This window comes from Photinus pyralis, unplaced genomic scaffold (assembly GCF_008802855.1).
Source record: "Photinus pyralis isolate 1611_PpyrPB1 unplaced genomic scaffold, Ppyr1.3 Ppyr1.4_LG6, whole genome shotgun sequence".
Classification (NCBI taxonomy): domain Eukaryota; kingdom Metazoa; phylum Arthropoda; class Insecta; order Coleoptera; family Lampyridae; genus Photinus; species Photinus pyralis.
The window spans coordinates 44,070,774-44,093,008 of record NW_022170663.1 but is presented as its reverse complement, the minus strand read 5'-3'; the positions used below and the strand labels follow the sequence as shown (position 1 = coordinate 44,093,008).

The 22,235-nt window shown below is 39.0% G+C and overlaps 2 protein-coding genes across 2 annotated transcripts; both read left to right on the top strand.

Annotated features, from left to right (window-relative positions):
- The first annotated feature begins 225 nt into the window (after window positions 1-225).
- Window positions 226-820, top strand: LOC116174013. Its single transcript, XM_031491790.1, has 2 exons — window positions 226-366; window positions 417-820. Exons 1-2 carry the CDS (start codon window positions 289-291, stop codon window positions 765-767), a joined length of 429 nt encoding a protein of 142 aa, XP_031347650.1. The 5' UTR covers window positions 226-288; the 3' UTR covers window positions 768-820.
- Window positions 821-21,745: 20,925 nt separating this feature from the next.
- On the top strand, window positions 21,746-22,226 carry LOC116173122. Its single transcript, XM_031490402.1, has 2 exons — window positions 21,746-21,820; window positions 21,869-22,226. The coding sequence occupies exons 1-2, from the start codon at window positions 21,767-21,769 to the stop codon at window positions 22,202-22,204; spliced, it is 390 nt and encodes a 129-aa protein (XP_031346262.1). The 5' UTR covers window positions 21,746-21,766; the 3' UTR covers window positions 22,205-22,226.
- Window positions 22,227-22,235: the final 9 nt, after the last annotated feature.

The following is a 22,235-nucleotide window of genomic DNA, read 5'->3' as shown; positions in this document are numbered from 1 at the left end:
CACTGCTTCAGCATTTGTTTATTGATTGATTAATTTCAAACTTTTCCAATGTTTACTACGATAATATTTTTAGAGAAAGTTAAGACCAGTACCAATTATAGGGTAATTAATATACTACAGGATCATTAAGTAACAATTAATATCAATCAACAAGAAAGATATGGTCTAACTGTTATCGTCCAGAAATGATAGGAACAAGTTATCCTTGACCGCGAAATTGGGAGTAAAGGTTAAAAGTTACTGCTTATCCGAAGATATAAAGAACAAGTTTGGTATATTCCGGACAAAATGCTGTGTTCGATGAAGCCATTACTTACGTTAGTTTTCGTTTTGATCTCCCTGGATTCGCTATCAGCGGCCCAAAAGGTATGTAGATCGACTACTGGTACGGAAATTTGACTTTTTTTTAACTATAGAAGGCGCCCAAGCACATTCAGGCAGCATGGGAACGAGTAACCTTCCCGTTTAAAAAGGAATGCGTTACCGAAACAGGGATAGCACAAGGTCTGGCGGACAGGCTATTTTTGCACAGCGAATACCCCGAGCACGACCCCTTAAAATGCTATATTAAATGTGTTTCGGGACGGATGGGAATTTTGGACGTTTCGAAAGGGGAATGGATTCTCGATGAGTTTCTACGGCAGGTCGCCGGTCTGACACCCTCAATTTATGCCGCTTGCAAGGAGGAAACGAAGGCTGCACCGAATGTATGCGAGATATCTTACGGCATGTATAAGTGCGTAGTTGGGCACGTAAGCGAAGATTAATGAGGAACTTTTTTTAATACATTTTTGACTTATTAAACATTTAATTTAGTAGAGTTTTCTTGATCATGAATTGTAAGAGGGTCATAAATGAACTACACCTCGTAAGCAAACTACAGCCCTAGTTCAAAATTTACTACCGCGAATATCGTAAAAGAGACGTTTAGTCTACAAGATCCTGTACTTCACTCGGAGGTTTGAAACAACCACGTCTGGAGTGGTCAAATATGAAGTAATGTCCTAACCTTTTAATATAGAAAAAAGGAGTGTCAATCTTACTTTTTGCCTGTAGTGAACAGAGTACCATTATTGCTGATTAAAAAAAGTGACTTTTTAAGGCTCAAAAAGCAGTCAAAAGCTCTGAATCCACGATGACTACTATTTTCTCAGGTAAATCTATTACAATTTTTGCCACTATCGCCTATGGATCATGATATCTGCTTCCCCTAAATTAATCCTTTGTACCCCTTCGAAACTTTATGTCTTTGTGATTATTCTTGAATTGGCGTTGGTTGATTAACAAAATAAATGAATACTCGAAAGACGTTCTTAATTTCTTTTGAGGCGGAAACGTTTCAAATTTTCTCTCTGTTTACAGGACCACATTTATTCACCTTCATTTAGATTTTAGTGAAGCGGCTAAGAAGGACGAGTGACTCGTAGCTGTTGACGTGGGCAAGTCCCTAACGCGGCCGGGGATTAGTCTAGAGAGTAATAAGAGGAAAGAAGCAAAAAGGGAAACAGTGGTTCGAAGTGTTTCGATAGAGCAAGAAAGTAATAAGATCAGCGAAGCAAATTATAGCGGAAGTGGAGAGAAAGTGGAATAGAAAAAAGGGAAGGGGGCGAATCCAGACCAGGCGGGATAAGGAAAAAGAATAAAAAACTCGAAGAAGAAAATGAGAGAAAGGAAGTAGAGGTGAAAAAAGGGAGAGAATAGAGGAATGGCTAAAAGAAAACCTACAAGTAGGGGAGAATGTAAAAGAGGCGTGAACGTTTGAAGTAAGGGGAAATTAGGTAGTCATCACGGAACTAACATGCGAAAAGAAGAAAAAAGTTATAAGGGAAAAGGGAAAATTAAAGGAGAGGGGGATATACATAGATGACGAATTGACATATAAATAAAGAAAGGTAAACAGAGAAAAGAAAAAGAATAAAAAACTCGAAGAAGAAAATGAGAGAAAGGAAGTAGAGGTGAAAAAAGGGAGAGAATAGAGGAATGGCTAAAAGAAAACCTACAAGTAGGGGAGAATGTAAAAGAGGCGTGAACGTTTGAAGTAAGGGGAAATTAGGTAGTCATCACGGAACTAACATGCGAAAAGAAGAAAAAAGTTATAAGGGAAAAGGGAAAATTAAAGGAGAGGGGGATATACATAGATGACGAATTGACATATAAATAAAGAAAGGTAAACAGAGAAAAGAAAAAGAATAAAAAACTCGAAGAAGAAAATGAGAGAAAGGAAGTAGAGGTGAAAAAAGGGAGAGAATAGAGGAATGGCTAAAAGAAAACCTACAAGTAGAGGAGAATGTAAGAGACGCGTGAACGTTTGAAGTAAGAGGAAATTAGGTAGTCATCACGGAACTAACATGCGAAAAAAGTTATAAGGAAAAAGGGAAAATTAAAGGAGAGGGGGATATACATACATGACGAATTCACATATAAATAAAGAAGGGTAAACAGATAAACTGGAAGATTAGGAAACTAGATCAGAATTTAGCGAGCGAGTGACCAACGTCGTTTTGGTATCCCCCGCCGAATTCGGTGCGATGACGCCATGACGGGAATTTGTGTGTTGTATTCTTAAAGGCAAAAATGCGGAAAAATTTGATTCGGCTCAAAAAGGACCAATATATTGGTGAGCTCTTTCTTTAGTCAATCTCATCGTATAGATTGGTAAAAATGCTTGACATTTTAAGTCTACGCTAGAATATGCATATTTTGCTAAAATAGCGCTTAACATTCCTTCTATCAGTTAGGTTAGGTCGAGACCTTTCCAAAGACACCCACAACGCACCGTTCTCGAGATATCGTGGTTTAAGTGTTTTCGGTGGTGTCAAATTACAGGTCGCTATATCTCCGTTGTTTACCGTCCGATCTCGTCCAAATTTGGTATTCGGAGGTTTGGGGACTCGGGGCACCCAATCCCGCCCGTTCTTAGCTTCTATCTCTGTTTCGAAATTCCTTACCTTACCAACGGCTAGGAAAGGTCGAAACCTTTCTACAGACACCCATGAACCACTACCCACGACGTTCCGTTCTCGAGATATCGCGGTTTAAGTGTTTGATCAAAAATATAAATATTGTTTTTCTGTAGATCGTCTAGAAATGTCGCAAAACGCGTGATTGCGAAGTATCGATACCGTAGGTCGAAAGACAACAGAGATGCGTCGATATCTCGAAAAGGGGAGGGGATGAAAAAATGTGAAAATCCCGTTTCGAGCCCCCTACAGCTACAGTTAGAATTTGGTACGAATCGGCCGGTAAATAAGGGAGATATTAAGGGATGCACGGCGCTTTAAAATGCATCCGTGCGCGTGAACTCCGGCGCCTACTGAAGACGCGGTCAAAATATTTCAGGTGTTATAACGTCGGAGAGCGATCGCGTACCAGTAGATACGTGTGTGTATACAGGGTGATTCCTATAGTACCTGCCACCGTTTGGGAGCGTATAGGGAGTGCCTAGGGGAAGTCTTTTCATATAGGACACTTGGGGTCGGAAATCCAAAATAAGGGCGCCAGAACCAAATTTATCTTCTGGAATTTTACGCCTGTATGTAGGCAACCCAACCGACCGACGTTTCGCGCGGAGCGATGCTGAGCGAGTTAGCGCGAGGAAGCGACATGGGAGGGAAGGAGGGAAAACGACAGTCAAAAGCAATAACGTTTACAAGTGTTCAACGTGGCCACCGTTGTTCTCAATGCACTTCCTACATCTAGCCAACCACTCCCCTCGAACTCGCGTGAAGACTCCTATGTCCTGGCGAACAGCCTCTCCGGCCATGACGACGCGCGCAATTAAGTCCTCTTCGGATTCGACGGGAGTCTCGTAGACGTGCGCTTCCATCACACCCCACAAGTAAAAATCTAATGGGGTGATGTCGGGCGAGCGGGCAGGCCACTCCACCGCACCTCCACGGCCGATCCATCTGTCCGGATAGGTTTGGTCCAAGTGTTCCCTCACCTGCCGCCCGTAGTGAGCAGGGCACCCATCGTGCTGGAACCAGTGGTCCCAGTACAAGTTCACTGGAACATCCATTAAAAGTTCTGGTAGCACCTCGCGCAGGAAAATCAGGTAATTATGGGCATTTAGACGCGGAGGGAGGATGTAAGGCCCCAGTAGGTTGTCCCCCAGGATGCCAGCCCAAACGTTTAAAGAAAACTTGTCCTGGTATCCTCGCGTAAACGTTTCATGATGATTGTGCTCCGCCCAGTAGTGGCTGTTACGAGGATTGAAGGTCCCCTCTCTTGAGAATCCTTTCTCGTCAGTAACTAGCACGCTCCTCAGAAAGTTCGGATTAGCTTCTTCCTCCTGGACGACTAAGTTGCAGAATTCCAGCCTCCTTTCATGGTCACCCGGCCGTAACTCTTGCACTTTCTTAAACTTATAGGGGTGTAAGTTGTTGTTGTTGGCGATGTTCCACACTGTGTGTTGACTACAACCCACCTGATCTGCTACAAGTCGAGTGCTAGTACGCGGGTTTGCCTCGAAACGTTCCAACACATCCTCCTCTAAGGCATTTACCAACGGGCGATCGCGATCACGGGCGCTAGTGGGCTGCGAAATAGGAGGAGGTCGGTGTAAACAAACAAACTTTTCGAAATGGGTGCTTAAATGACCCAAGTATCGATGTGCATCACGAATCTGTGTGTAAAGTTAAGCCTCCGTCAGCTTACCTGCAATTGCCCTGTCTCGCACAGTCGGAAGTGAATTTCTTGAAAGACCTGTCTGCAGGGTAACTGACGGTTTGGATACCGCTCAGCGTACGCTCGTCGTGCAGCTCGTGCGTTACCATTTGCCAATCCGTACATGAAGTGCATGTCCGCGTATTCCGTGTTAGTAAAACGTGCCATAGTGTTTATTCACTTGATACGCGTCGTTGCAGACGGGATTTCGTGGGTTTAAACAAAATTCTGATCAAGTGTCAGCCACACATCGCCGCCTGAGATCGCTCCGTGTGCACCGCCGGCCGGTTGGGTTGCCTACCTACAGGCGCGAAATTCCAGAAGGTAAATTTGGCTCTGGCACCCTTATTTTAGATTTCCGACCCCAAGTGTCCTATATCAAAATACTCCCCTACGCACCACCTACACGCTCCCAAACGGTGGCAGGTACTATAGGAATCACCCTGTATATTATATTGTTGTTGTGACCCGTTTGTTGTCGATAGGGGAAGGATACGATTTGAAAGGTCCGCGACGGCGACACCGACCGACGTCGCCAAAATGCGAATCTCGGTAACGGAAAATCACAGGAAGGTGTGTGAGGTATCGTCGGAAAGGTCTCCGCGGTTATCATAGGTTAGGTTTAAGGGGGGGGGGGCGAACCGCCGGTTCGAAAAGATTGATATTTGGCGCGGATGGTACGCCGTAAGTTGAGGGACGTTTGGGGCCGCATTTGATCGATCGCAAGTTTTTCCTAGGTCGTCTCGTTTACGCGCCGCGAGCGATAAAGGGGATTGAAGTCGATAAAGGCAAACTTTTCCAACAATTACGCCCTTTTTTCACCCTCGCCTTTTCTTAGGGTGCCTCCCGCGCGTGGGGGGGGGGCTGTCGAGACTTCCGCGACCGCGTCATTCGAAAATCTCGATCCTCCCACCCCCCCTAGCCACGGCCGTGATTCTTCGAGTTTAATCGTTTACCCTCTGCGTTTTTTTCCCGGGGGCCCATCTTTCGGGGGTGGCAGTGGGGGTGGGGGTGAAAACGAATTTTCTTGGGGTGGGAATTAGGAGCTCGTGAAAAATTTCGTAAAAATGGAATTTGTCAAAGGAAAGTTATCGACGAAAACGTCGGGAACTGGTTTGTAACGGTGTGCGGTAAATTCGCCCCGGAAGACTCGCCCCGGTAAATTCGCCCCCCCAACAAATTCGCCCCCAGAATATTCGCCCCATAACATTTATTACCACTCGGAAGTAATAGGTTGGTTTAAATTAATTAAATAAATATTTGCAAAAATTACGATAAGTATTTGGAACTCAATACGGTGAGACTGACAATTCGAAATTGTTCATATTCAATCGTGTCTCACCTGTTAAATGCTGATTCAACGGTTCAACGTCAATCGTATGTTTACAATACATTTTACAACAAATTGCGTTTACAAAGGAGTCTAATTACTCAGCCATTTATGGATGTATTGAAAGGTTTTTGGCATCAATGTACAAACAAAGGATGATTCTTTCTTTAGACTTACATTTCAAAATTGGTCCAGATTTGATGTAAATTTGTGTTGAAAAACACCAACATTGATGAAGTTTGCTGAAGTATCAAATCATAATTAAAATAATCTAAAAAAATCTTAACTCCAAACATCCCACTTCTTTAAAATATAAAAAAAAGTTTGCTTACATATTTATTAGTTAAGTAGCAATTAGTCTGCTACGGTACTCTTGTACTCCTTCCAAATTCAGCCCGTCGGATCAGCCTTAAATTTGAGAATTTTTGTAAAAAATGTGCAAATGCCATAAAAGTTTTAAAATGTCCAAAGTATCCACTTGAGATCAAAAAATGTTGAACGTTGACCATTTACCAAAAATTTAGACCTTAAAAACACAATGAATTTAGTATCTACTTTGTGTCCTACTATTATGTATAAAAATGACAATACAGACACGTTTTTATTACTGATGCCATAAGAGTTCCTTTTTTGCTGTTGTCAGTTTGATTTTCACATTTTTGTATTACGAAAGGTGAAATATTGTGTTTGATTTACAATAAAATAAACTCTTCGTCTATTAGGATTGTAATATTTTAAATCTTAGAAAATCGTGCCCAAAATTTTTTTTTTTAAGTAAATCTAACTACCTAATTAAAAAATAATACAAAACTTACCAGCACCACGTGAAACTTCAATACTCAAAACTGTTTTTTCACACGGGTTTATACCAAACTCAAAATACGTGTTCAAGCCAAGTATTGATCCGAAAGTTAAAAAAAGGTCGTAGAATCGTTAACCAAAAATCAACGTTCGTATTCGCGCCAAAATATAACAAGTTATAGGAACATAAAAAGTTTCAAAACAAATACACCACCAATGACCAAATGAGCCATCAAACGTTCTGTTAGGAAGAAATGAAGCTAACAACTCAGTCAATGAAAAATGTCATTTAAATTAGATTATATATTACCTTCTTTTGTAATACAAAAGTTAAGGTGGGTTTTCCATATGTCATTACATTACAAAAAAAATTAAAATTAACCAAAATTCATTTTATGAACTGCTGGCCCTGTTACCTCCGAGAATTAATAAATCTTATGGGGCGAATCCTACGGGATCAGAATCGCCGGGGGCGAATCTTCCAGAAGCGAATTTGTCGGGGACGAACTTGCCGGGGGCGAATTTTCCTGGGCGAATCTTTCTGGGGCGAATAGTCCGGGGGCGAATTTACTTGGGGGGCGAGTTTTCTTGGGGGGCGAATATTCCGGGGGCGAATTTTCAGGGGCGAATTTGCCGGGGCGAATTTTCGGGAGCGAATCATCCTACAATCGAAACATCATCCTACAGTCGTTTGTAACATGTAATTATTATCATAACTAATGGTAGAAGATGAAGAATATAGATTGAAATAGGATTAGTGAGAACAGAGAGGAAAAGAACGGGAAAGCTAACAGCAAAAGAGAAGACAGGGCCAGGAGGTTGCAGACATAAACAACAGAAGAAAAAAGAAAAACAAAATAAAACAGGAAAATGGTGACATGAAACTGATATTTTGGAATGTAGTGGGACAAGCTCAATTCTGGGAGTTTGTAAGGGTATTTGATGTCTTGGGCATATGAGAATAATTGATAGAAGTAAAGAATTAGCAGAAAATAGACAACACGACTCCGAATTAAAGGGCAAGTGGAACGTCAGGACGAGACATATCTATTGATGATATCTGCAGAATGGAGTGTCGGAGGATTTTGAATGTATGCCAAGCGACATTTAAATGTTTATGTGTAAACTGTAAAGAATCTCATCTACCAAGAAAGTAAACATTGATAGTGATATCTGATGTTTATGCACTTTATCTGCACAAGAGTTGTGCACAATTTAAACTTGTTCTGTTGTTTCTCTACTATTCTTCCTTCTTTTGTGTATTTTCTAGTTTTAAGTTGATATTTTCTCTCTTCGCTAAAAGTAAAAAGTAAAAAAAAAGTAAAAGTAGGTAATAATTACTCGAACTGAGCGATTAAACCAATCCATAGCAAAAGGGCGTTGATAGGTGTATAGCGAGAGGGAAATTTATATTATAAAGCGAAGCTTTTATATATCTATAAAACTACCTACCTTCCATCTCCAAAGTACTTAAAGGAAGAAATTAAACTTAAATCAGTATTACGCGGTATTTGGTAATAATTTAGCGATTTTCCAGTTATCTTCGCAATAAACTAATTTGATATGCATGATATGCGGAGTTTCTTCCTAAACCTTCGTAAGCTTATGGCAACGCAACTAGTTTGTTGTGTAACAGCTTAAGCAGTTAAACTAATCTGAAGCAAAGCGAGTTTATAACTACAAATTTACGCTATTCCATAACTACATAAGCCCTCATATACGATTTAAGCAACTCAATTGTCCATATAAATTAAGCCGAAGGTATACGGGTTGCCATTAAATACAGTTGCGGAGTTTATATTTCGATTGCGGTCTCTTCCCTCTACCCCAAACAAGGACGGAATTTTGGCGCAAACACGCTACTAATATTTATACGGCCCGTTCTAATTGTCGTACGATGATTACCGTTTTTGTTCCCGTCGCGCACATCTGAACTTTTTGTTATTATCGAAGGCTTACGGCGCGGAACAAAAGAAATAACTGGTATTGTTGATCCGTAAACTCATTGTTAAGCCTTGTGTAAATATTTGACTTTCCAGATATTCGCGTGTACAATGGAGGCAACAGGGCTGATCTGGTGGCGGTACAGCTGACTAGCGACATGATATATTATCGTATTTACCATTGACTGAACCAGGCTAAATTGATATATAACATTCATATCCTCGGCTACAAAGCTCGAATATTATTATGCGACATTGATACCAGAAATGGCTTTCCACTGTTTATCAAAATACGTCAAAAAGTTGTTTAAATTTGATTTAGTCGCCCTATTTAGGTAAATAATAAAGTAATTTGATGGTCTGCGATCGGAAATTGACATAGAACAAATAGCGGACGGTCAACTCATTTCCATAGCAAATGCGCGCATCGACGTTTAGTTTGCTGCATTTTCAGCAAAACTGAAACGAAATTTCATTTCCGTCTATTTGAGGTCAGAATAATAACAGAATGTAGTAATGCACGAGGACAAACAAAAATTAGTGCATTGCCGCCCTGAACATTATTTACAATTGGAGCTTGTTTTTTTCGATTTATTGTTATTGGCACTTATTGATCATGGTTTCAGTCTCAATCTCCGAATTGGTACATTGTGCATTTAGCAAGCGTCTGGATGGAGATCGGATAAAACTACCAACCCTAGATTCTTACGTAGTTAGCACTACGTGCCAAAGTGTTTCTTATTACTCGATATAACGAGCGCCTAATCATTTTAAGGATTCACATTACAGGATGGGAAAGAAACATACAAAGAGATCCTTTTATAAAAGATTACGTCCAATTTCCGTATATATCCTTTTAAATGGATCAGATCAAAGCATTAGAATATTTAGATCGAATAAAGAACACTCAACATTTACCAATTTGGTACTTACTTTATTGTAATCTCTGAATCAAACAGGACGCGCATACACAATCTTCAATAAATGCAACTCTATTCAATACAAAACTCGAACCGCGTGAAGTTAGTCCTCTAATATCAAAATAATGATGAATACTTCCTTCGTTTGCTCATGTATTGCACGTTCGATTTTTCGTTTGCACATTTCTCTAAAAAATTATCAAAGTCCTCGTGTGAGATCGAAGGGACTTCAGTGCATTTTTGTGTGGCAGATCAGTATTCTATTAGCCACTTTTGACTCAACCATGAATAAAAGATCTTGTCGAAGGATACCACATTCCCTTTGACGGTACCCACTTCCGATGTCCCGTTCACCCGCAATTCGCGTTTGAAGATTTAACTCCACCATCAGTAAGATCGTGTTGGGGGCTACCACATTCCCTTTGACGGTACCCACTTCCGACGTCCCGTTCACCCGCAATTCGCGTTTGAAGATTTTTCTCCACCATCAGTTAGATCTTGTCGGAGGCTACCACAGTTCCTTTTTCGGTGCATACTTATATTACACCCACATTTTGGTGGATCTCGCTAAAAACCTTCCACAAGATAGTACTTAATTTTTGGGGGGCACTTCTCATTGCTCGAGCTTCTATTGGCGACACGAGAAAGAGAGACAGCCATTCGAGATTTACGAAACGTTAAAACGCGTGACAGAATTCGCAACGGAAGGTAAAAGGTGCCCGAAGTTGACTACCTCTCGAAGACGCGCGCGCGCGCCTTGCAAAAGGTCGTTAATTTCGCCCCTAGGCCAAAAAACAAAATTCCGCCACGCAGGAGTTGTGCGTGTTTACAACATCTTTCCGAGGACACCAATTTGAAAAGAATCGGACCAAAACTGTAGTAGAAGATAGGAAAAAACTGAAAAACCTTCACGTTAGTATACTACGTTCGAGGACGACGCCCAGATGTCGCCAACCCCACATCATGTAGCCTTGTCCCCAAGGTTTACAAATTACACGGCCTTGTAGATACACGTACACCCGTTGCCTTTCTACAAGAGTTCTTCTACGCGCCCACATTTGCTGCCAGCCAGCAAACCAGCCAGCCAGCCAGCCGACCAGCCAGCCAGCCAGCCAAAGTGAGATTAAAAGCTACTTTTTACAAATAAATTAGCAAAAATGCGCTAAAAAAGATTGAAAAAACAAAATTGGGGGGCCAACTTCACGGTTTTGGTCCCCCAACATTTAATTTGTTGATTGATTAGATTTAGTAAAAAAATCTCCTATAGGATGAAGCAGGGTTTATTCAATCCTTCAGCTTTAGAAGAATGCCCACCTGGCGTTCAATTTTCTATCAATATAGGTACAATGCTTTGTTTAGAGGTCAGCCATTCTTATTCAAATTTTGATTTTTTGGAAAATTACTGTATGATTCAGGAGTTGAGCTTTTGGCATTTATCGCTTTGCTCGCGTGCCATTTAGGTCGATTTATTTTTTTAGGGGAATTTTTCGAAAGAAAAGGATGGTTTTGTCCGTATGTTCCTCGTCTAACTCGACAATGAAAAGAGACAGCGATGCCAAACCTTCGCCAATCGATTTAAAAATAAGTGTTACTGAATGCGATCTGAGTGACAAAAAATTCATAAAATTGCCCTACTGAAAATTTAATGCGATGCTTCTTATCATGTTTAATTTTACGACACCCCACCGTTTAAGGTCAAGGTAGGCTTTTTTTTCCGTTTGCAAAACTCAAATGTTCTCAGGATTGCCAAGAAGTGATGAAAAATGGAAGTCTTCCACCTGAGGGAAATTACTATCTTAACAGAATGAAATTGCACACTATGCTCTAGAAAGCGGAAATGTTGTTCCTGTATACCGGATGTAGAAGACGCCACGATCAAACTCAAGAATTACTAGAAGTATTGGAAAAAGATCTTATGACCAAATTTTAGATGTGAACATGCACATTAGGACTTAATAGTTATAGTATGGCGGAGAGGGCGTTGTGGCCGGTGGACGTTGCGACATGTTGTGTATTACCAAAGACTATCCTCCTCTTGGCATTACTCAGTGTCAGTCAATAAAGAAAGGGATCAGCGGCGATAATTAATAAGTGTAATTAAAATACCTATACAAAAATGGCAACATTAATTAGCAAATACTCTTAATGGACACCTTTCTTTGGAAAATCTTTACCTGGAACGAGTTCCATTAAGATTAAGCACTTCTCTTAGGATAAATGACCCAGGGACTGGATTACCGAGAATTTTCCAGGGGCATCTTCCAAAGTCTGGGGGCCGATTTACTTAAAGATAAGTTTTCTGAGATGCGAATTTTGAGGGTAATTTCCTAAACATTGATTTTCGTTTAAGTAAGCATTCGATAAATAGTACCTAATTTAATTCTAATCAGTCTTTGATTTATATCATTGAATAAGTGATTACTTATTCAATGTTTATATACAATTGTTCTTTTTTTTCTCTTTGTTATATTTCCGGTACCGAAGTTGAACGTCGCCTTTAAATGTATTTGTAAATACATTTAATAAAGACACACTATTATTATTATTAATTAATTAATTTCCTTACGCATCTAAACAATTTATTGTGACCTACTAACTACTTGTATCAGAATAATTAATGTGCAATTTATTGACCTAATGATGATTCACTTATAATTTGCAAACGATGCGTTCTTGCACAGAATTCGCACCTTATTGTTATTGTAACCTACTTTATGCAATACCTGTTATTCTAATTTATTACTTAATTAAAGTGGTCAATCCCAGATTACTCTGTGATTGAACATTTTGCCGCGCCGCCGGAGTGGCAACTGGGGTGGTATATACAGGGTGGTCACTTGCGTAACGCATCATAGGGATTTCAATGTAAAATTCAAACCATGCGATTATTGGCTCTCCAAATTATTTTAGAGCAAAAATGTATTAAGGTTTTTTGTAGAAAATTTTTTTTACGTTTAATCAACCGTATTAGTTTTCAATTTTTTTCATATAAAGACGGAAAATTGGAAAAATAAAACCCGCATCTTTTTCAATAATCTGCGATGCCATGGAATTTTCTAAAACAAAAAGATATCCAATTATCAATTAGCAGCAGTTCGAAATGTATTTTATGATCGGCTTGGTTACTGTCTTGCAGTTAGTGGTGACTTATTCGAACATTTATTGTAAATTGTTATATTAGGAAACCGTTTTTAGTAATTTGGTCTTTCTTTATGTTGAATTCGTTCAAATATAATACTTTTTGATAGAATTTGATTTGTTTTATAGCAGACATTCCATGGCATGACGGATATTGGCGTAGTTTTTGTATTATAAAATTCCATGGCATCACAGATTATTGAAAAAGATGGGGGTTTTATTTTTCCAATTTTCCGTCTTTATTATGCAAAAAATTGAAAACTAATACGGTTGATTGACGTAAAAAATTTTTTTCTACAAAAAACCTTAATACATTTTTGCTTTAAAATAATTTGGGGAGCCAATAATGGCATGTTATGAATTTTACATTGAAATGCCTATGATGCGCTACGCAAGTCTCCACCCTGTACAGCGGTTCCATCTAAAACTTTTCTGTTTTCCTTCCGGGTTGTTTCTCCCGTTGTACCTACTTGTTTCCGTGCTCCACAGATGGATACCCCTTGAGAGGCTATGGACTGTTTTGAGATCGTTAAAACTGCCTCGGTCGTGGCTTACGTGTAATGTTTCTCAGGTTAATTCCCTTGGTGCGGGTCTTTATGTCATTATGTTATATCGGTGGTCATCCTCCTCCCATTTGGTGTGGCGGTACATCTTCCCTACGTCGCGCCGGCCGTGTTTACTTTGCAATTTTGGTCCCACGTAATCATCTCATTTGGGTTCATCCTATCACAGCGCCTTTAGGGGATGCGACAACTACTACTCTCCGCTTGGTTGTCGTACTAGACTGCCAAAGATCTGAACCTCTTTAGGGTATATGGGTCTTCTTTTAAATGATATTTTCACTATGTACAGGGTGAGTCAACGATGATGAGTAACTTAATGCCTTGAAGATAAGATTTTTCGATAGAGTGGTTTTGTATTATGATATGGTTGAAGGTTTTTGGAGGAGCTAAATGATGACATAAAAATATACAGGGTGTTCCATTAAAAAAGTGAGATTTTTAATATGAAGTTTGGAACTTTGGATGTAGAAAAAAACACCCTGTAGGCTATTTTTTTAATGTTTTATGGTAGATGTATTTATTTGACTTTTACTTAAACCAGGATAAAAGATATAAAACCTGGAGTCGAAATTTAAGTACTAATTTTGACAATATACTGACACTTGCAAATGCCCAATTTTTCTTAAAAATCGAATTATCTTTAAAACTACTAAAAAAGACGTACAATTACACGTAGAATTCAAAAATGCATTCAAATACATGAGGTTCTATTTTAAAAAAATGTACCATTTTGGCGCCCTACTTTGTGGACCAACCCTGTATAATTCCAAATATTTTTAAAATGTGGAGAATATTCAACCATATCATAATACAAAAGCACTCTATCGAAAAATCTTATCTTCAAGACATTAAGTTACTCCGCGCAATCGATGAGTCACCCTGTACGTTCCATGCGGATTCATCACAGTGGTTTGGTGGTAGCGCTCTTCACATTCTTCTTCTTGTTAGGACATTTTCATTACTCTTGGTATTTCCTCGAGGTCCCAAACCTTTTCCACCTGTGTTTCCTCTTCTGCTTGTGATGCCATGCTGGCTACCGCTGCTTCCTGCTTTTCTGCCACTTTTGCTGTCCTTGGTCTGGATCTGGAACTTTGGTCTTCTTACCTGGGGCATGGCATCCAGCGCCTGGAGTCTTTTCTACTCGTGTATCACATTTTTGGATATGTCCTAGAAAGCAGATCTGGGCAGGAATTAATTCATGATTTAATTCTATTTGGTGAATTAAATCAAATGGATTTGAGCCTTTTTTAGCTCTGCTATAAAAGGGCTTACAATGAAATTCTTTTACAGAAGGAATTGTAATTGTAAATTGTAAAAAAGGTTTAAATCACACAAAAAGCTTAAATCACACGTAAGATTTAAGCTACCATATGAAGGTATAATTCCTTTCAGATGCTAAATCAAAACCAATTGCAGTCCATCAATAATAATTTTTATGCTATGCTAAAAGGAAACGACGGATATACAGGGTGAAACAAAAAAAGCGAAACAGACTGAATAACTCGAAAGGAAATAGTTTTTGGAAAAAAACACAAAAGCATGTCAATGTTGATTGGAAGGGGGACATCTTTTACTTAAATGATCGGCTATATGGTTCAGTGGTAGAGCGTTGGGTTATAAATTCGGAAGTCGGGTGTTCGAACCTGGGTTGAGGTGAATTTTTCATCTGTGGCAGAGATGGGAATTATCTTAGACCAGTTTCGAGCATTCTGCCGGCTACTTCGAATTTGGTTTTCCTGCAGTTTTCCTAAGTAGTATAGAACAACTTAAGATCCTCTGCAGAGGCACCTCTAAAAAGCATTATGCGGGTCACTCTGTAATTGGGCGAAAACCTGTTGAGGGCCCAGAACAAGAGAGGAAATAAATAAAAAGGCACACCCCTGGCATGACCCCTTAAGCAGGGTTGCCGCCCCTTCTATAATTTTAAATTGAACGTTGGGTCGAGTGACATCATTGGAAATTTTCTACACGTCAAATACGAGCGAGTCGTTTGAAGGATACAGGGTGTCAAACAATAAATAATTTAAATGGATATTCAAGCTTTTACGTGGATAAAGCTGCACAAAATCATACTAAAGAATATAAACCTTGAGAAATCAACATATAAAAACCTCAAAACAACCCTAAAAAATGTAGTCGCAATACCTGCGAAGGCTATCTCTATTATGAGCAACTGATGAATTATCTCATATATCAGATGCCAATTTCTTGTCGTGGTTTTCAGCTCGGTTTTTATGTACTGATGGTAAAATACTGATACGACTTATTTCAGTGAACCTCTTACGTATGTTACATAGTTTGTTGTTGTAACGAAGCATCCAGAATTTCTAGGTGAAGTTTGCCGTTTATGAGGACCACCCTGTATAGTATCGATTGGTTTGGGCTTCGTTAAATAGAAAACCGTAATTTCAAGAACTTTCCGCGATGCCATGGAAACAAAAGAGATATCGTAATTAATAAGCATAGAACAACAAACTTAGAATGGAAACTCTAATGTAATTTCAAGAACTTTCCGCGATGCCATGGAAACAAAAGAGATATCGTAATTAATAAGCATAGAACAACAAACTTAGAATGGAAACTTTCTATATCTAGTAATGTAATGTAAAAATGACGCGCCATCTCGTGTATGTTCTCAGCAGCTTTTGCGTGAATGGCGCCAAATTTAAATATTAAAATGTAAGCTACGTCCGCATTATACTGCATTTCTCCGGATCTGTAACAATAACATTGGATTTGACTAGCTGAAACCTAAAAGGTAAATGAATCCAGCCAGTGAAGTCCAATTTTGTTTGTTAGGGATCCAGATAAATTCAGTTTAATGCCGATGCACCTCAACAGTCAGGGGCTTCAAAGAGTACAGACCACTTTATAAGTAACAACTCCAATTAATCCAATCAAGGAGTTATATTTAATTTAATATGGATATACAAGATACAAGATCAACTTCATGGAACTCTACACTTTATGATGCTCTCAAGATCGTTCTAAAAACAAAATATGTAGCAATTTATTACAATTCAATTAGTGTTACCCGCTAAAGATAATGTGCGAACTGCCACACGCTTTAAACCTCTTCCTGTTCCAGGTTCTAAAGCGCAACCAGAAAAATGACGTTCACAAACCAAAAACTTTTGTGTAAATTTCTTCCACATTATGTTCTAAACCAATTCTATAAAAACTTCGGGCTCCATTTTTGGGAAACGTCTTCACAATTTGTCACACAACATTTACGTTTTTGATTTGTATATGCATAATTCATTGTAATAATGAATAGTAATTATACTTAAAGCACAATAAGCTGTCAATAAAATTCAAAATTCAACTGTCATAATGGCGACACGTACTAAAGTCACTAGATTTAGTAACTTTAACAAGCACGCTAAATATGCGCCATCTATTGAATGTTCTCCAAACTAATTATATTTGTACTCAGTTGTTCCCGTTTACGTTTCCCTTCTAAGTTTTTTGTTCTGGGTTAATAAGTCCGCGTGCGACAGTTCATGTTGGAATGTTGGAATTATTTTTGTAACCACCAAAGGCTCTTATCCTGGAAAAGATGAGGGACAATTAATATTTTTTGGTTTCACCGCCAGCAGCCTTTTTGGCCGAACATGTGTAATTAACATAAAGTATTAATTAATGTAAAGAGTTCATGACCTTCCGTTTGGCCTTTTGAGTAAGTATAATTAGCATACACGAATTAAATGAATTACAGTAAAGAAGCATCTACCGAGGAGATTTTGGTGTCAAATTGTGCGCGCTTAATTCACGAATCGATTGCCAGATGTTCGGGAATTTTATCACGAACAGGAGCCGAGTAATTATTAAAAACGGGTTTTCTTTATAAAGAAAACGCTCAATTTTGGATGGATCTATCTATCTTTTGCGTTCTACTTGCCGTAAGTAAATCCATAATATCTTTTGCCATTTTGCGTACCGTAATTTAGATTTATCTATCTATCCTTTTGCATTCTACGTGCCGGAAGTAAGTTTGATCTTTTGCCTGTTTTATTGACCTTTGTCCGACCGCGATATTAATTTCCCAAAGTAAGCCGTTTTTTTAACTTCCGAATTTGCCCGATATAGAAACCGCCACTTTAACTGTGACTAATTACTTTTCTTTCGCTAGGAAATTTGCCGGTAGCCCATATTTTTGCTCTAGAGTTCCAAACAGTACCGCCGCCATTTTGAACCTGCCCGCCGATCCCTGGAATTAACATCTTCGATTGAGACTACTTCCGAGGCTACCGAAACCGACCCGTCCGCCCTTGATTACCGCCGACATCGTCCAGGCGCGAGATTTTCGTCTGGTGGCGCCCTAGTCCGTCCGTCCGTCCTCTGCTCCGCCGTTTTCTACCGCCGACTACTTAATTAAAATAGACTCAAATAATACTTCGACTAATTGGTCTTTATTTCCTCAAGTTCACCGGCTATGCGCGAGTAGCCCAAGTTCGTTGCATTGTATTTACCTGAGCCCTCGCATGAGCCCTACAGTCAAGTGTATCTTTCAAAATAGTCGTCGGATTTGAAAACTAAACCATATAGTCCAGGAGGCGGCCGCGAAAATAAGGTGATTGGAAGACTTTTCACGGGAAGACATGTTTAGTATTACGTTTTTTGCCTACTCAAGAAGAAAGTTAGTGGGCAACCCGAGATTATCGACCCAGTTCAATTAAATCCATCCGCCGGAGAAACTTATTGGGAACATTTCGTGAACCCGTACCGATTTCGATTCGAAGATTATCGAACCGAGAAAAAAGCTAACGTAGTCATTTAAAACCAGCTCCAGTTACTTAATAAAAAAGGGCTTATCCGTTCGAGATATTACGTATTTAAACATTCGCTGACAACGCTTTGGTGTGCAATTAATATTCTTCAAATTAACTCGGCCGTTGTATGATGCGACATTAACATCAGGAACGAAATGTCCATTTCATGGCATCCTAATTAGAAGGCGCTCCAGTTTTTCCAAAGTTGGACGACTAGATGGTACTTTCTAGAGGTCTGATAAATAAGGTCATGTGTATTTTTATATTTATTTTTCATTTGCCTATTATATGTCAATTATATCTGTCATATGTGATATATGAAGCAGTCTATTACGTCCAAGGGCATAATGAGAGGGCATAATGGATTGTCATCTCATTATGCCCTCAAACGGCCTGTCAAATTGATTGACGGAGTTATATTATGTCATAAAAAAGATGCAACTTGATTCGTATAGCACTTTAATGTTGGGCAAACAATAATCATGACATTTGTATATTGGAAATGCATTCTTTGGAACGATGAAAAATAAAATGTTGTATGCACCTCAGGCATTACTCAATATTTAACCCTCGGGCGACTTACAATCCCTCGGGCCGGAGGCCCTCGGGTTCTGTCGCCCTCGGCATAAATATCGCCTTAATGCCAATGCCCTTGATGCATAAATAACTATTATGTTTAATACAGTCCTTTAAGAATTTTAATTATAGTCCAGTCAACTTATCATAATACCTTGCATCAGATATGTCATCTCTAATTTTTCTTTTAAATTGTTAGGATGAATATGGATGTCAAAAATCCAAGTTTTCGACATCCAAAGACCTGTGCGAGCAAAGCAGCACTCGAAAATACGTCATTTTTTATATTATTTTTAGGTTTTGGTTAGTTTTAGTTCTGAAGGACAGATTTTAAAGCAATTACCGTCGTATACTTTTTTAAACTAGAAAAAATTTGCGACAATTCAAGTCCTTATCCGGATCTGTAAGTCTAATAGTTTTGGAGATACAGCGTTTCAAAAATCGTAAATTCTTCAGTTTTAATCAAATTTGCCTTTTTTCGCATAAAAACCTCATGAACATATTGTTCGTTTGGGGGGACTTTGTGGTGAGGAGTCTCCATAAATCCGCACAGAAAGAGCTAGAATGTTGATATCCTCTGGATCCCCAGCATCTCCCATGATAAGAAAGTTGTCATCGTCTTCTTCAGCAAGATCCACTACCTGTTGCAAGGATTGCGAAATCTGTGAATTTTTTCCTTTTGCCTGACCTTGCTCGGCCATTCAAAAGGGCCACCGAATATAGAAGATCTGGAACAGTAGCAGAAAGATTACTCACAACACTATGGTTTGAATGAATAACGCATCATATAAACATGGATATTTTTCCACTAAAAGACAAAAAACAATATTTAATTTGCTTTCATTATCCGCAAGTTTTAGCACTTCTTCAACAACAAGTTTATTACGACTTACGACCAGAGTTGGACTGGGTCAAGCATTGAGTGACCCAGTGACCCGGTGACCCAGTTAGTTTACTGACCCAGTAACCCGGTGACCCAGTTGACCCGGTGACCCAGCTTGACCCGGTAACCCAGCTTGACCCAGTGACCCATCTTGACCCAGCTTTACTCAGTGACCCGTCTTGGCCCGGTGGCCCAGTAATTAAATTATTGTTAGGTATCATCCAAAACAATTTCAAGTAACTTTTAATTTAAAAAAAAACTTCCTCAATAATATTCGCCAACAAGCACGTAGCCCAATTTCATTCAAGAGAACTAATATCTAAAAAAATCAAATGCATTTGTTTATAGTTTGTAGTCAAGTAGTCAATGAAAGTATTTAGAGAAAAGATTTATTTGGATTAAGCTAACATAAGCAAACTGGTAAGCCCTGAAGCAAAGAAATAACATTATTCCAATACAATTCGGGACATGGGAAGTTTTTTTACGGCAGTATTAAAGCAAACACCACAGAAATGGCAGCAATGTCAAGCAATCGAGCATTATTTTCAACAAACCAGCATTTCATTTATTTCATAATCTGAACACTTGAACCGAGGGTACTGACTTAACTGCGTTATTCGATCAAACTAGGTGACTGGGTCGAATTGGGTCCCCGGGTGAAATTGGGTCGCTGGGTCAAACTGGGTCACTGGGTCTTGGTCACTGGGTCAAACTGGGTCACTGGGTCAAACTGGGTCAAGTTGGGTCACTGGGTCAAACTGGGTCACTGGGTCTAACTGAAAAGAGTATGACGTGACCCAGCGACCCAGTGACCCAGTTTAATTTAGTGACCCAGGTGACCCAGTGACCCAGTGACCCAGTCCAACTCTGCTTACGACTTACGACAATTCTTCGTGCATATTTTATAAGTTTACTTTCTGCGAAGAAAAAACACAAATTTTGATAAAACTTGTAAAACTAATAAATTTACCAATAGTTGAAGCGCCGTATCTCGGAAAGTATTACACTTGTGGAGATGGTTAAGGGCTTAAATTGTCAGAAATTTTGTCTAGTTCAAAAAAGTATACGACAATAATTGCATTAAAATCGCTTCTTCAGGAGTAAAACTTACAAAAACCAAAAAATGGTAAGAAAAATGACATATTTTCAAGTGCTGTGTCGCTCGCACAGGTCTTTCAATGTCGAAAACTTGGATTTTTCACATCCATATTCATCCTAACAATTTAAAAGAAAAATTAGAGATGACATATCTGATGTACGGAATGCCCATTTTTTGGTCTAATTTGACTGTACTATTAGATGAGACTTCGATTTTTTTTACTGTAAGATAAATATAAGTTTTTTACTTATGGATATCTTTGAAATTAGAAATATAGAACGTGACCACGTATCATAGTGTTTTGGTTACTATAGTAGATGTTTTTTATTTAACCTAAGATTTTTTTGTTTTAAGGGGTAGAGGACCGCCTGATTTATCTAAACTACTCTTAAACGACAGTTTTTGCCCTGTAAATTTAAATTTCTTTCCACCTTCGCCACGCCATGTCATTGCAAGGAAATGTAACCACCACCAGCATACGAACCGTAATTTTACTAAATCTGTAGTAATGGTAGGTACTAATAGCATTAGAATACCACACTTTTCAATCTTCTAAAATCAAAGTCGTTGACTAATTTGGGACCAAGTAGAACCCAAAAGGCACTAATCCAGTTCTTTCATCGTTTGCTTGAAAGTAGTCCATGGATTTCGAGCTAGGAATTAATTATCTGAGTTACTTACCTACCTGTCAATAAAATAAGGGAACTGGTATCATCCCGATTCTTAGGAGCTTAAGAGCCTGCTCAAAGTGTTTGGTTACCTAAACAGTTAATTGAGGATGACGTAAACATTTTCCTTGTATCTGCGCACTTGTTTTGTCAATTCAATTGTAGACTGAATCTAAATACGGCAATTATAAGGCTTCAATTAAGTAAAATACAACAATCATTGGGAAATAACAAATCACCAAAAAACAGTTACAGAGAAATTATATACCAAAAAATTTGGATACGTGCTAATTAAACTTGTGTAATAAGTATGTATTATTACCAGTGTCTCAAAGGTAGGCCGGTGCTATTGAAATGATGATGATATATAAGCAGTTGCCATTTGTACTATGTTTTAATATTATCGCGATGAGGACAGTTTTCGCGTTCGCGTTCGTTTTGGCACTAGCAACAGCAGAAAAGGTATGTTAAGATACCGATTGTGGTATATCCCGCTTTATCTCCTTAAAGGTGCCTACTGCTACCCAACAAGCATGGGATACCTTTACAAAGCCGTTCAGTGCAGAATGTGTTGCAGAAACAGGTGTTAAACAAGAGTATGCGGACAGATTGTATTTGTACGGCGAGTATCCGGAAGACCATGCACTAAAATGCTACGTAAAATGCATCAGCGAACGTTTGGGAATCTTAAACGCTGCCAGTGGAGAATGGATCTTGGATATGGTTCTACGTATTCCTGGTATAACGTCCGAAATTTTCGGAACGTGTAATGATGAAACGAAGGCCGATCCGGATGTGTGTTCAAAAAGCTTTGCAGTTTTAAAATGCTTTGCTCGCCACACGTAATTGCAAAATAAACTGTAGAATATGACCCTTA

Coding starts and splice junctions, on each gene's coding strand:
- LOC116173122 (XM_031490402.1), top strand. CDS start 21,767: ATGAGGACAGTTTTCGCGTTCGCGTTCGTTTTGGCACTAGCAACAGCA. Junction 21,821..21,868: donor CACTAGCAACAGCAGAAAAG/GTATGTTAAGAT, acceptor ATCTCCTTAAAG/GTGCCTACTGCTACCCAACA.
- LOC116174013 (XM_031491790.1), top strand. CDS start 289: ATGCTGTGTTCGATGAAGCCATTACTTACGTTAGTTTTCGTTTTGATC. Junction 367..416: donor CGCTATCAGCGGCCCAAAAG/GTATGTAGATCG, acceptor TTTTAACTATAG/AAGGCGCCCAAGCACATTCA.